This window comes from Epinephelus lanceolatus, chromosome 3, assembly GCF_041903045.1.
Source record: "Epinephelus lanceolatus isolate andai-2023 chromosome 3, ASM4190304v1, whole genome shotgun sequence".
Lineage (NCBI taxonomy): Eukaryota > Metazoa > Chordata > Actinopteri > Perciformes > Serranidae > Epinephelus > Epinephelus lanceolatus.
In genome coordinates this window covers 44,920,704-44,936,579 of record NC_135736.1, presented here as the reverse complement: position 1 = coordinate 44,936,579, position 15,876 = coordinate 44,920,704, and the positions used below count along the sequence as shown (strand labels likewise).

The window sequence follows — 15,876 nt, the reverse complement described above, 5'->3', positions numbered from 1 at the left end:
CGCCGGTTTCAGTTCAGTGCCGGAAGTCACGCACATACTTCGCGCAAGGGATCATGGGGGCTAGGAAGAAGGTGGATACTAGCAGTTTGTTTTGCCAAAAATGTTTTGAAGGAAATAAAATTGCCTCCTGGATTTACGTGGCAACATGTTTTGTTTTTTTTTGATGGATTGTAGGAGAAACTTGTTTTTGAACCTCACGCAGTTACATTACAGAACCATCATCATCAGTTGGCACCAAAACTTCTCTGGAGAAAATGAAATTACATATAAAAATGTGAAGGAACAACAAAGTATATTGATTTTTGAGGGTGTGCAGAGTGATGGCCTTGACTGACACTGATTAGCAGGATTAGGTCTAGTATTGTTATTATAATGGGTGCCTCTCTAGTGTAGTGGTTAGAGACCTTGTCACTGTAGAAGGTCCAGGGTTCGAACCCTGCTGGTGTCAACATCAGCAAAGGCATGCGATCGCAAGTGGCTCCCACAACCGAATCAAACAGGATAAAACGGGATCAGATTAATTTGAGCCAAGTCCTCAACATGGGCCCCTAAGCTTGTCAAAAACGGGAGGTTCCAGACATAAAAGTGGATTCATTGATATTATACCGCTCCTATTTTAATCCTATAAAGTCCAGTAACAAACTTTGCTCCTTATACCTTCTTAATTTAGCATTGCCACAGTTCAGTCACAGATCCATCTAAAGTTTCAGATGCTTCCACAAACACAGCTATTGCTCTTTCTAACACAACACATGATTTTCATTGATTTATTTTATATTTTCCAGATGCTCCAAAGCTTCCCTCTGTGTCAGTGAGTCCCTCTGCTGAGATAGTGGAGGGCAGTTCAGTGACTCTGACCTGTAGCAGTGATGCTAAGCCAGCAGCTAACTATACCTGGTACAAGGAGAACCAAAAACTGCTTCAGGGACCAGAAGGAAATTATCGTTTCGCCTCCATCAGCTCTGAGGACAGAGGAATCTACTACTGCGAGTCTGAGAATCAGTATGGATGGATCACATCATCGTCTTTATCAGTAGATGTTCAGTGTAAGTACAAAACAGGCAAATCTGGTGTCGCGTGACATATGACATGTAGCCACAGTGGACCTGGTTCACATGTAATTCTTTTGGCACAGAACACTTATTGACAATCCCCAGAGAAGTGATGTGAATTTACTGGTAACTGTGGTCTGTTTGTGTAGGCTGACAGACAACAATAACTCTAGATAGTTTTTGTTTCTGAAATACATTCCCTTAATCTAACATGCAACATTTGATGTGAATGACATTAGACTTGGACAGTATCTGTTTTTAATACTTTAATACCCTCCTGATATCTAACTGGGGTGTACAGTCTAATTGAGGAAAAAGCCTTTTATTACTCCTGTAACATTATCCCCACCACTTGCAGTCGCCATCTTTCTCAACCCAGCTGCCTGTTCCACCAGTAGACACTGACCTCTGGTGGTGCGTGCTGTGCACTACAATACATCACCTTAATACAGCATCTCTGTATCAGTTTGATAGAAGGAGGAACATCTGTATTTTTGATAGTACTGAAAGTCCTACATTTGGGATTTCTGAATACCCTGATATACTGTAACACCATGATACTGCTCAAGCCTAAATGACACAGGTCTGTGTAAATCTCCTCCAGATGCTCCAAAGCTTCCCTCTGTGTCAGTGAGTCCCTCTGCTGAGATAGTGGAGGGCAGTTCAGTGACTCTGACCTGTAGCAGTGATGCTAACCCAGCAGCTAAATATACCTGGTACAAGGAGGATGAAGACTCACCAAAAGCATCAGGACAGATCTTCACCATCTCTAACGTCACAGCTGAACACAGTGGGAATTATTACTGTGAAGCCCAGAACACAAGAGGACGTCATAACTCCACCTTACATCTGACTGTTGTGGCAGGTCCTGTCAGAGGTAGATGACACTGACTGACTAACAGACAGAATGACATGGCAAAGTGATTTATCAAAATAATCCTACTAATGAGTTGTATCACATATCTTCAGGTTGACTCTGGTGGTCTTGGTGCTGACTCTTCTGCTTCTCCTGAGTCTGTGGACGAGGTAAGACAATAAAAATCCATCCGTTCAGTCACTGCTCTTTATTTTGTTCTAACCTTCTGTGTTTGTTGTTGACTCGATCCAGGAAGAAGAAAACTCTGAGCTTTACCACTGAACCACAGAAACCTGTAGAGATAGAGGTGAGAGAGAAAGAGAGGCCCTGTTGACAAAACTTCCTCTATATCACAGTTCTAATAACTTGGCTCATAAAAACACTTGAACATGAAGATGTGAAGCAAATTCATGTTTAAAACACAACTTGCTGAGTAGGAACCAGTAAAGAATTTGGCCAAAACAAACTTTCAGCAAATCAATGAAATCAAATAAAACTCTTAATATATGCAGGTTTCATGAATAAGCCTCATTTTGTGGTCTCTCTCCATCAGTTAGACTCATGTCCTGCGTATGAGAACGTCTCAGACGCTGCAGCACAGACAGAAGACACAGAGGAGCAGGAAGACCTGGTGTGAAGTCCAGTCAGGTTAGAGCCTCCTGCATCAAATAAAACAGGCCCACTTCAGATTTATAGTCACAGTTCCAACCATAACTTTACACAAGTTTTATGTGATTGTCTTCAGATGCACTTGAACCAGAGGCGGGACTCACCTGATGGAAACAAAGTAGTACCACATGGAAATATCAGTGTGGAGAGTGAGGCTGTGGAGGATGTGGGGGAAGTGGATACATTTACTTGTAGGTCCATTATGAGACAATATGCACAGATATGCAAAAGGCCTCACCACCTCTCCTACACTGGATCAAAACACAGACTTTGTTGTGACTTTGCCTCTTTTTCTGTTTCTGTGTGTCTGCTTGGCTTCATTTTTAGTCCCTTCCTGGTTGGTGTGTGTTACTCTGAGTGACACTTTGTAGATGGAGGCCTTGGAGCCCCTGGGCCTGTACCTGTTAGGTCCATTCAGCCTTTAACTTAATGTCAGTTTTCAGTAGCAGCAGCAGGTAGGAGTCAGCAGCACAGGCAGTCAGCAGCAGCATGTAGCACAACGTTTAGAAGAATGTGGTGTTGGCAGCTTGAACTGAATCATGTCGAGGTGTCAAACATGATTTATAGTTTAGATCAGCTGATGGTCAGGTGCTGTGTGACTCACTGACTTATAACTCACTGCTTAAACTATGCAAGCTTATTTCTACCTATACAGTTATATTACAGAAGTGTAGACATTGAATTTGTTATGGAAAATGTTATCATGTAATTCCACATAATAAATATATTGTGAAAAATCAGCTTCTTTTTTTCAAGACTTAAACTGCCAAAGGTTTTACTGATAAAATGTGAACATGAACCAGGAGTGAATTTAAATTTGAGTCATCAACCAGTGATGGATGGTAAAGTGTTGTTTCAGGGTGCTGATTCAGTATCTGTGATGTTTCACTGTCCTCTAGTGGGGAAGCTTCAGTGTGACACATTCAGGCTTCATCACTCTGAGTGCTCCCTCCACTGTCTGCTTTAAAGGGTCAGTTCACCCAAATTATAAATAGACACATTTTCTCTTTTACCTCCAGTGGTATCTAGACATGCAGGTAGGTTTTTGGCTGTTTTTTTTAAACATAGGGTGACTCTTTTTTGTTTTGTTTTTTTCTAATTTGAATGTAGGACTTCTCTACACACAGTTTATCCACAACTGAACCACCTAAACAAGCCAAATTCCATCAAAGTATAGTTCTAGTCAACATCATTGCATCACCAATGTGTGTCGATACGAAATCCTACCTGTCCATGAAATTATGTGTGGGGCGGCTGTAGCTCAGGAGGTAGGGCAGGGCGCCCACCATCCTCCAGCCCACATGTGGAAGTATCCTTGAGCAAGATACGGCTGTTCCATTGGTGTGTGAGTGTGTTAAACTGAGTAGCAGGTGGCACCTTGTATTGTAGCCTCGGCCATTAGTGTATCAGTGTGTGTATGAATGTGTGTGACTCATAGTGTAAAAAGCACTTTGAGTGGTCAGAAGACATGATCATGTTTGGTTAACTCTAACAGGCATGTGAGTTTCTCACCTCTCTCAGCAACCTGACCACAGAGTGACCAGAGAAGAAACCAGCTGAGAAACAAAAATGCACATTATTTTCCATCCCTTCTTTTAACTAATACTCTTCATTCCATCCTGTTCAATAAAACTGCCTCATGGTTCACAGGTTGAATACGTTCCTGTTCTGTCACTACAGCTGCAGACTGTGTGACATCCTGTGGCGCACATAGACATGAACTGTCTGTCTGTTTTTCTTTTCTCTTTATGAATGCTCTCTTGTGGTGTCGGTCGGATGTTTGCAGCAAAACAGCTTTGATATCATAATTCTGTTGTTTAAACTAAATTTTTCAAAACAACCCAACTTTGTCGATATGTGGGTATTTATTTAGTAAACAGACTTGAATTCATGTAACGCCTCTCTAGCCTTCTGACCACTGAATTCGACTCATCTTGAATGTTAATAATCTAACCAGGAAGGAAATGTAGACGTTTAACATACTGATATCTAACTTCTGCTCACTGACAACAGAAGAGAGGCATCTTTGAAGACGACGCCCTTCTTCACTGTGAGTAGAAACAGTTTATTGATGTAACTGATGCTGTTTACCTGCTGTGAGCATTATTTTATCTACTGACAGGTTTTATTGTCTCACACAGAGAGACGAGAGGAGCAGCTATGAGTCTAACTGCAGCAGCCAGAGGATTTGTCGTCTTCCTCCTCTCTGTGTCAGGTACTGTAGATCTACAGTTACATTCATCACATTAAAAGAGGGGAATCTGGGAAAATGTGGGACTGAAGGTCACATGTGGAAATAAGCAGATCAGAGTTGTGTGAAAGGAAAGCTTCCCAGAAACATGACAAATATTACTTTTGTGTGCAAATGTGGAAACAGCCCATATGCATAGGGTCTTGGTTTGTTTAATCAGTTCTAAAGTCGACCCTGGTTTCAGAGGCGACAGCTCAAGTGGCCGACAGTTAGTTTCTATCTGCAGCTCCTTTTATCATGGTGAAGTGTTTTGGAGGGATATTGGTCTCACAGTGAAATCAAGTTATATTTTCTCAACTTTTCTTATACCATCATCGTGTCATCATCTGCACCAAACCCTGCTAGTTCCTTCTGTATTCAGTGAGCTCAGTGTGATATTTCCGTGTTCTGTGTCGATAGTAATGATTGGCTTTTATCTTATCTTTGTATCAGAGCTGCTGTAAACAGTTTCCTCCGCCTCAGTGCTCTGCAGTTATTTTTAGTTTTCACACTCAGCAGCAACCAGGCCAGAGATTAACTCTAGAAAGCATGTGCATGTCTTCCACTCTTCTTTAGCACTGACTGTGTAACTGTGCAAACACTGTGAATATTTACAGTATGTACTACCACCAGTGGCGCGCCCACAAAGTGATCATAAGGGTGGTCAGATGGGGCCACTGAAATGTTGGTGTGACACACCAAAACTAAAAGCGATAACTGAATTTCAGGAATTCTATTCTGCTGTTGTAGTTTATAGTTTAGATGAAAACTATGTCAATATGGAGAGTTAAGGAATTGCACACTGATATACTTTGGTTTCTGATTTCACAGTTAATGATGCAAATTACCTGATGTCCATTGTCTTATAACGGCAAAACATTTACTGGCAACAAGCCTTCTGAAGTTTAGGGGAGACTCGTGGGTTCCCATAGAAATCATTTTCATTTAGATATCTTGAGGTGAGAGTTCAAGTGACTCCTTTGAAAATGTCTAAACTTGGAACATATTTTAGCCCCGTTTCTGACAAGCTATGCTGACATGTCTAGTTTAACAGGAAACCACTACCTTCTTGCTAGGTTTAAAAAGTGCACCACAGCCTCCTAAAAGCAGGAATGTCAGCCTCCAGTTAGTGTGTAAGAAGACTTTTAATTTGATGTTTTTCTGACATTTTCTTGACAGTTTTTTAAATAAATTGAACAAAGCTGAAACACACAGAAAAGTCTATATTCTAGTTAGATGCATCTTGTGGAACATTTTATGACAATGACTGCAGATGATCAGTCTGATAACTGAGGACTTTAAAGCTTGTCCAGGTTATCGTTCCCCAAATCACATCAGTACTTTTTTGTCTTATTGACTGATTGTTTACTGAAGTCATTGATTTTGATTGTGGTTCCTGATGGGCTCTGTGTTACAGTGATACAGGGTCAGGATGACTGGGGAGTGACTTACACCTCTACTAAGATCTGTGCTGTAAAAGGATCAACAGTGGAAATACACTGCAGCTACAGATACCCATCCAGAATAAATGGCCCTGATACCAAAGTTGAGAACGCATTCTGGTTTATTGAAAAGAAGAATGTCGAGAATGTGTATCTGAAAGATGACCCACGGTATTCAGGTCGTGTGCAGTATGACCGTGATGAGATAAAGAATGACTGCACTCTGAGAATCACAGACTTGAGAGAGAGCGACTCAGCTGTGTACAAGTTCAGGTTCATAACAAACCATCCCAATGCTTATACTGGTGAACCTGGAGTCACTTTGTCTGTCACAGGTAACATCCTCACTAGAATATTTAACAATTCACATTCAAATGCATAATTGCATGTATGTATTAATACAATTAATATTTATGTTCCTTCTACACATATTTAGATCTCAAGGTCAGCAGATCATCTTCATCTTCTTACCTTCAGTGTCACAGCAGTCGTTATTTACCTGATCATACTTCCTACATCTGGTACAAGAATGGACAGAAAATAAAAGAAGACACATCTCCTTATGTAGACTTCAGTTCTGATTCTGCAGACAGCTATTCCTGTGCTGTAAAAGGATGTGGAGGCTTCCCCTCTCCTTCAGTGTGTGAGTTTGCTTACAGTCTTCTACTGTTATATCACCATCTGCTGGAGCCTGTAAGCCATTGCACTGACACGTCTGTGTTAAATTGTTTAATGCTCTCATTTAGCTAATTTACCAACCAGAGATCATCAGTAGACATGACAGTGATGCTGCTGAAATGTTGGACAGTTACACACAGACACACAGACACACACACACACACACACACACTCATCTTCAAATTAATTGTTCTTGTTTTTCTCCTCCAGATGCTCCAAAGCTTCCCTCTGTGTCAGTGAGTCCCTCTGCTGAGATAGTGGAGGGCAGTTCAGTGACTCTGACCTGTAGCAGTGATGCTAACCCAGCAGCTAAATATACTTGGCACAAGAGGAATGGAAATTTATTCCATCATCTTCAGAGACAAAAACCACAACTTGTCTTCAGCTCCATCCAGTCCTCTGACTCTGGAGAGTATGACTGTAAAGCTTTGAACGAGCTGGGGTGGAGCACATCTAATTACATCTTAGATGTGAAATGTGAGTAAAACACTGCTAATTCAAAAAGCATCATGCAACTAATGACTACATTTTAAAGCTTTATTACCCAGCCAGGCTGATGGCTCTGATTGTTTCACATTCACAGTCTGCTGCTGCAGTTCACTGAGGTATAGGTTGAGTAAAACAATTTCGAAGGAGGTCTTGAGCTTCCAAATCTAGAGCTGTATTACTATTCTTCTCAGATGTTCTGTTCTATATAGGTTTGCTACAGGTTGCTTTATAGGATTTAACACAAAAATGATTGGTGGCAGGGAAGAGAAGGGGGGGTCTCTGGTAATCCATGTATGAGGGCACTAAGTTTCTTCACTCAAAAGGGCCATGACGAGGTAATGTGTGGCCAAGAACCACATACAGGTCTATTATTGGTTACTGTAGCCCGTCAGTTAGCTTTATAGAGGAGACAACAACCTGTCTCACAATGTTTGAAGTAGTTAAATAACATAGTTACCATAATAATTGTGTTGCTCCTCCTGGTTTGTGGCAGTCCATACCTAAAAACTGGTGTGTAAACAAAGATTCATAAGTTGTCTCTCATTTCTCCTCCAGATGCTCCAAAGCTTCCCTCTGTGTCAGTGAGTCCCTCTGCTGAGATAGTGGAGGGCAGTTCAGTGACTCTGACCTGTAGCAGTGATGCTAACCCAGCAGCTAATTATACCTGGTACAAGGAGAACCACACAATATTTCAGGGACCAGAGGGAAATTACTATTTCAAGTCCATCCGCTCTGAGGACAGAGGAATCTACTCCTGCATGTCTAAGAATCAATATGGACAGATCAGGTCATCTCTATCAGTAGATGTTCAGTGTAAGTACAAATAGGCAAATCAGGCATGCTGTACACTATCAATATCACTTGATTCACCTGATTATTAATACATCACCTTAATACAGCATCTCTGTATGAGATGAAAGAAAGAGGAACATCTAGAGTTTCGATAGTACTGAAAGTCCTACATTTGGGATTTCTAAATACCCTGATACACTGTAACACCATGATACTGCTCAAGCCTAAATGACACAGGTCTGTCTAAATCTCCTCCAGATGCTCCAAAGCTTCCCTCTGTGTCAGTGAGTCCCTCTGCTGAGATAGTGGAGGGCAGTTCAGTGACTCTGACCTGTAGCAGTGATGCTAACCCAGCAGCTAAATATACCTGGTACAAGGAGAATGAAGACTCACCAAAAGCATCAGGACAGATCTTCACCATCTCTAACGTCACAGCTGAACACAGTGGGAATTATTACTGTGAAGCCCAGAACACAAGAGGACGTCATAACTCCACCTTACATCTGACTGTTGTGGCAGGTATGTTTTACATTCATGTTTTCAGCGAGGGCAGGAAACCTAGTTGGAGTGATGTGAGGACTCTAAAACTTCACCTGGGCCTCCCTCGGCATATGGTTGAATAGATCATGGCTGAATTTTCATTTTTGGGTGCACTATCCCTTTCACCATGATGTAATACATGCACTGTTTGGTCATATATTACTCTGTGGGGCGAATGGGCCCAAACATGCTGCAACACCCTGATTAACTGTGTTTTGTTTAGATCGTAGTTCCTCAGGAGCAGGGAAGTTAGTAGCTGCTGGAACAATCACTGTTGTTCTCCTGGCTGTCATACTCCTCGCTGTGTTCCTGTGGATCAGGTGAGCACTTCTGTTTTGACCGAATCATTGTTTGTTAAATCACTGAAAGTCAGTTTGTCACACCTAAAACTTTGAATGATTTTTTATTTTTTTTCGATTGATTCTCTGGACCAGAAAAAAGAGAGCTTCCAGGGACTCGTCTGAGCCTGGAGAGAGAGCAGACAACAGGGAACAGGTGAGAAGAGTGACGTTTATTATTCAGGAACAAAATAAATTCTGGTTCCTGTTCATTCACACTGCTGAGTCAACCACTCATCTGACTGAGAGGGACCTCATGTTGCTCTTTTCACATCCTTCTTCACAGATGTTAATTTCTATCATGCTCTCTTTGATTCGTCTCTTGTCTTGGATGTGTCTTGTCTATACCTTTATGGTTTTTTTTGTTTTTTGTTTTTTTTTTTAAAAAAGGATATTTACCCACAGTCAGTTTATAACACAGCTGGATGGCACCTGTTATGGTGGAATGATACACTGCTAGTCGCTGTCAATTTGAAACGCTGCCAGTAACGATGTGATATAAGGAGCTGGACAGTCCCTATAGAGTGGGGGGGGGGGGGGTGGGCTGATAGATGGCTCCAATAAACCCTGGACTTCAACCCAGGAACCTGGTGTTTGCTTCCTGTATGAATGTAGAGCCAACTCATGTGCTGTTGTTACTTAAACTTAAAACCACCTGCTTTTCTTGACGTCCCATTGTAGCTTGCAGCATCCCAGAACATCAACAGCAGATTCAGGAGGATACCTACCATCTAATATTTAGACGTGAATGTCCACTGACAAAGCGACATGTGACGACTTGGGATGAGAATGTGTTGCTGCTGCACCCAGTGTTATTCCGTCTGCTTTAGCATTCACATTTTAAAGTCCACCAGAAACAAAGGATCAGGCATAGTTTGGGATCAGGTGCAGTCTAACCAGCAGATGGTGGGACACTTTTGAGAGATGGGTTGTTGATGAGGAGTAGAAGGAAACCTTTACATGTACAAAGCATCACTGCTTCTTTGTTATACCGAAGGAGAATCAACGATGATGAGATCTCCAGTAGGTGTTCTGGTAAAGCTAGTCTGTACACTACCTTTGTGATGGGGGAGACCATCGAAGATAGCTAACGCTGACGAGCGTTTGGGACCGTTTTTGTGTTCTTGAGTAAACAGAGATATTTTGTAGAACAAAGACTGTGTGGACAGAAATTTCTGTTTTAAACTTTGAATGAAAATTTCCATTTTTTCATACATGTGGACGGGGCCTAAACTCCTGGTACTTTCAGAGTCTCACCTGCTTTTTGTCCTTTCCTCTTCTTCTGTCATACAGCAGCATGTTGGTGAAGCAGTGATATTAAACACATTATTACAACAGCTGCTGTTGCTTTGACTTTTTCTGTCCTGGTTGTAATCCTCTGCCTTATTTAAAATAAATGTTGTCTCTGTGATGTCTACCTGGTCAGAGACAGCCAGAGGAGCAGGGTGACCTTCAGTATGCCAGCATCCGTTTCTCCAACCAGGCAGATCCTCTCTACTACAACATGAGACCAGCTCAGCCCCTCAGACACACGGAGCAACGAGAAGACGTTGAGTACGTTACCGTCAAGTTCAACAGTGCCAGAACTGCCCCGAGGTGAGCAGCTCCTTACACACCAACGTTATCCTCACTACAAGTAAAATGACATAACTGTGAAATGAATGCATTGCATTTTCCCGCTCTCTATTGTTACTTTGTTTGTATATAATTAGAATGATGTTATTTGATACTATCTACAGAACCAGAGGTCGGGGAGGTGGAGCGGATCCAGCTGCATTGTACAGCACAGTCAACAAAAGCAGATGACCACAGCAGGCATTGCATTTACAATCTGATATGTCAGATATATAATCGGGTAACTTTTGATTTTTAAAACACATTTCTCAGGATGGGTCTCTCCCAGCAAAAATCATATCATCATTTTTTCCTGTTTTTACAGTAAAAATTAAATGCAAAAGTAATCATTCCCACTAAAATCAGAAGTCATATCAAATTATTTTAAGATGATTTCTTTGTGTATATTATGCAGCCCTGCTTGTACAGACTAACGAAACAGCTTGAACTAGCGACATACTGAATGTACTTCTGCACTGAAGACAGTCTAAATCAGTGCTGAACATCACAGATGTAAAAACAGTTACTTACTTGTGTACATATGAAGTGAATTGGAACAATCGTAGTCAGTGAGCTCAAATCTTCCAGTAGTCTGCGGTGCTTTAGTATCAAAGTCATTATAACATAAACACAGCAACTCCCTATTCACTATAACGGAGTGGCGGTGGCTCAGAAGGTAGAGTGGAGCGTCTACTAATTGGAAAATTGGTAGTTTGATTTGAAGTATCCTTGGGCAAGATACTAAATCCCAAATTCCTCCCGAAGGCTGTTTCATCAGTCAGTATGTTTACATGACATCAGAGATAATTCATTCATTGTGTAAGTCTGACTAAAACTAGACTTTTAATTTCATGTAAACATGTGCGACTTCGTGCTAAATCAAATTTCTCAAAGTCGGACTAACACACCCAGATAATGCTGAACCAAAACTGACCGATCAAGACATGAGGGTGTGGGAGCAAATACCTTTTAGAGAATGTTTGCACTCGAAATAAAGTTTGGGGCACCACCATCCTAATGAGGGAAGGGACTAATCACATTAATAAGTCCGTAAACCACTTATTAATTTGTCAGCATGCTTATCAAAAATGAATCAATCTCAATATCTGGGTCATGAATTCTCCATACAGTGATTTTAGTTCCTGCTCAAAAGAGATATACACAGACAACGACTTGGTGATAAATGAAGATTTATTTAGGCTAAATGTTTAACAGGATGATATGAAATGACACAAAATATGTGAATAGATTAAAACAAGACGTAACACTCGTGAAAGTTATTTAGTCTGGCGATAGTGAGAGAGAGTATGTGACTATAGATAAATTGGGAACGCAGGGATGCGCAAAACCATTTACCTAAGGAAATTAAATTAAGATCAAGATAATTAAGTCTTCTATTTGACATCAACTCTTACCACTGCACAGCAGCTACATCAGGTGAGGGAAATTCTTTGCCTCCTTTCTTAGCAGCGAATCAGGTGGACGTTTCTCCTGAGGGCACCAGACTATCTCTTTGCGACTCCCGGCTTCACTTCACAGCCTTCCAGCAGGGTGATACAAACTGGAACGCAGCGGTGAGGGACAGTGGAGCCTGGGGCGGTGTCCTTTAGGTGGTCCTCACATGTCGGTGATATTAGCCTGCAGCAAGTCTCTTGGTTTGGCGAAAGATTCCCTGTGACATGTGGTTGCTGGATCTGATGAATCTTTGGGGGGAGTTGTAGGTCGAAAAGTTTATCTGTTTAGCTGTGGCTACTTGCTTATAATAAAGTTGAAAATAGTCTCATCAACCATTCGATATTATCATCAAAATTATTATCAACGCATGAAAAAAAAATGTTGCAATCGGCTGGCTTTGTTGCTTCAGGTATAATAAATATAATAAACTTTAGCAAGTTACACTCAATAGACACATACTCTTTCCATTCTGGTCAAAATCAGCTCTTAACATCAAATTAAATTTAATATGATTATTATACCGCATATCAGCAGAACACAAGTATAAACTGTTTTGTATACACACACTCCAGACTAACATACGGTTGCAATAACACAGAATGAGAAGGCACATATTCATGAAAACAAGTTGGTTAATCAACCCAACTATATTTTAACTCTAAATATAATATTGGATTCCTTAAAGGGAACCCTCCTTAACTACCGTCACAAGATGGCAGTATGGCTCCATGTTAAATGAGGGATTAAAAACCTAAAATCTTAATTTCCTGATACTTTGGTTTACAAGATTAAAAAAAAACATCATTCAACTAACAAACAAGGATTATGCACATTTACAATGTTAGAACATGGATAAAATGTGTAGTTTTACTTCCAAGAGACATTTCAACAGAAACACTTGGTAAGAGAGGCGAGGATGTGATTTCCCGGGGTGACGAGAAGGGACAGGATGTGGTGAATTTAAGAAGCGTTGTCAGCGAAGTCGTGCTCATTAATCTAAGTCAATTTGTGTAGCCCCAAGCTGAATTCTTTTAAGATGTTAATGACATCCCGGACGAAGAGGGGTCTGAAGTGACCTTTTTACCTCTTCTTGGCATCAGGATGGCTGAAAGGAGCGTTTGTCAAGACTGGGGGGTGATACTGGGGCAGAGTGCCAAACATTTGACCCTCCAGTGGTTTCTCGTTGGTCTGTTCATTTATAAAACTGGTTCAGGGAGTTCAGCAGGGCTGTTCCTCCTACAAGGGAAATGCTAGTACAGTTCTGGTTTAAAGAGCGTTATTTAGGCATGTATACAGCGCATTCTGATTACACGTCTAAATTGGAGTTTTACTGCAGTTTGCAACACATGGCCTCTTACCTGTTTATGGTCAACTCTGCGCGTCGCCATGGATACACTGTATACAAACCAACTTGCCAACAACAGTTTGCACAACTGGGGTAGAGATGGATGCCCAAAATATAAAACCCACATTTCAAACGCTGACATTTTTAAGACGTTGGGTGAAGGAATGAAAAGAGGAGGCTGTGGTTGCATTGTCGAACAAATCCACCCCCAGTGGAAAACTTTCCCAGTACAAGCAACAGCTGCTCCACTTTTCTATATTTTAAACAACATGTTCGGACAGATTCATTGGAGTATGCATGGCTGCATGTTAACAGGAATATAAGTGGGATATTCAATATTGCTTTTTTTTAGAATAAAAGGAAAAATCCAGAATATTTTGTGCATGTAAATGTAGTTACAGAGAGGCAGTGCAGACCTCAAAGTTTAAACTGTGACATGGAAGGACTGCAAAATGTCTCCGTGGTGACAAATCACACCTGAGATCTCTTATGTATTATAAGTTACAGCTTATTAAATATTATTATTTTGCTGCTTCCCTGTTGAAGGGGAACATGTGTTTGCTGATAGTTGCAGTTTCCAACTGTTGCCACTAGATATTAGTAGTGAGTTATGTTTTACTGATAACAGACAACTTCCATCATCCTGTCAAGTACATTTCTCTCATTCTGTATACAATATATCTTTACCATGTTTTCCTTGTTTCCTCTTTTTTATTTGATTTTATGTTTTACCGGTTTGAACACAGCTGGTTTTATTGTTGAGTTAAGTGTCATTTATCAGAATCCTTATGCTTATTTTGTGAATTATCTCTACACTTCACCTGCTCATAAGTTATTTACATCCCTGTCTTCTTCATACACATATCTGAAGTGTTTTTGTTTTGTATTTGTTTGTACTTTTAACCCCATGTATTTACATTTAGATTTTGTACTTGTACTTTATTGTTTCATCTCGCGTAATTAAAAAAAAAAAAAAGCATCATAGCAGTTAAGAGCTTTTCTTTATTTCCCCTCTTACTCGTGTTGTTTGGCCTGATGAGTTAGTGTCTTTTTGATAATAGGTCATTTGAACAGTGTTTGTTGTGCAGTCTTTTGTGTTTGTTATTAACCCTTTAACATCTCATTTGTCTTCTGCTCTGATTAAACAGCACTGGGTTTAAGACTAGTTAATAATCTACTCAGTGGCACTACAGGGTGCTATTTAGGAGGACTAGTAGAGGTGAGCGGTCTGAGTCCATGAAATCAAATATTGCTATTATACTGCTATTTATTGCAGCTGGTCAGTGTTTAATGTACACGTTAGAAACTGTTGAGCAAATTGTGTTCTGACGAGTGTGTTGGATGAAAATGGACTCCATATCCCAAGTTATTAGCCCTGCACACTATCAGGTGTTACTGCATTGTTTCCCTTTGATTGTTTGGATTACCTGCAGCAGCTTACTGAAGTGAACAGGAGTCCTCTGGACTGCCTCTCAGATTTAGGCTTGGATTACAGAACAAGTTTAAAAGGCACAGGCCCAGGGGCCCAAAGTGTCAGGGGGGCCCTCTGGCCTTCACCTGCAATATATCACTTTATTTAACATGTACCAACCAGGAGGAGACTCAAAATGACCAAAAGGAGACACAAAGAGATGCAAAGAGACACAACAAAAACAATAAAAAGGGGCAAAACAACACAAAGACAACCAAAAAGACTCAGAATTACCTAAAAGAGATAAATAACTACAAAGAGATGCAAAACTACCACACACAAAATTACCACAAAGATACAAAACCACAAAAAGATGCATAACAAAGACAAAGTCTGTGTGTCTTGCTCCTGTGAAGGAGAGGTGTTCGGGCCTTTTGCATGTCTGAGCCCAGGCTTCCATTTGCTAACTCGTGAACTTCCCCCCGGGGATCAGTCAAGTCTCTTATCTAATCTTTATTGGTTTCCTGCGTTGGTTTCCTCAACTGCAAAGATCTGAAGAGGTGGGTTTATATGGATTTCCTCTTGTAAGGTTTGTTAGGCCACTTTATGTACCAGCTTTTTATCTGCCTTTCACCACTACTGTAATACTCAAATTAATAGTTACCAACTAAATTGTGCCCATGTTTTTTTAAAGTCTCTTTAAATGGTGTTCAAAACTAGTTTCTTTAAACTACATTTTTTTAAAAACACAACTTTGTTGTTTTGTGGGTATTTATTTAATAAATGGACTTTATAGAGCGCCTGTCGAGCCTTCCGACCACTGAATTTGTCTCATCTTGCATGTTCATAATCTAACCAGGAAGGAAATGTAGAGGTTTACCAACCTGATATCTAACTTCTGCTCACTGACAACAAAGGAAAGGCATCTTTGAAGACGACGTCCTTCTTCACTGTGAGTAGAAACA

The 15,876-nt window shown here is 40.7% G+C and overlaps 1 protein-coding gene and 1 long non-coding RNA gene across 2 annotated transcripts; both read left to right on the top strand.

The window, feature by feature from the left end:
* Positions 1-2,145: 2,145 nt before the first annotated feature.
* LOC144462508 (uncharacterized) lies at positions 2,146-3,305 on the top strand. The gene is made up of 3 exons (XR_013490787.1): positions 2,146-2,215; positions 2,462-2,556; positions 2,654-3,305. It is a non-coding gene; the product is annotated as an uncharacterized LOC144462508 (long non-coding RNA).
* Positions 3,306-3,608: 303 nt separating this feature from the next.
* LOC144462549 (cell adhesion molecule CEACAM6-like) lies at positions 3,609-15,716 on the top strand. Its single transcript, XM_078166615.1, has 8 exons — positions 3,609-3,614; positions 6,182-6,584; positions 6,686-6,892; positions 8,467-8,727; positions 8,972-9,068; positions 9,183-9,243; positions 10,513-10,682; positions 10,826-15,716. The coding sequence occupies exons 1-8, from the start codon at positions 3,609-3,611 to the stop codon at positions 10,890-10,892; spliced, it is 1,272 nt and encodes a 423-aa protein (XP_078022741.1). The 3' UTR covers positions 10,893-15,716.
* The last annotated feature ends 160 nt before the right edge of the window (positions 15,717-15,876 follow it).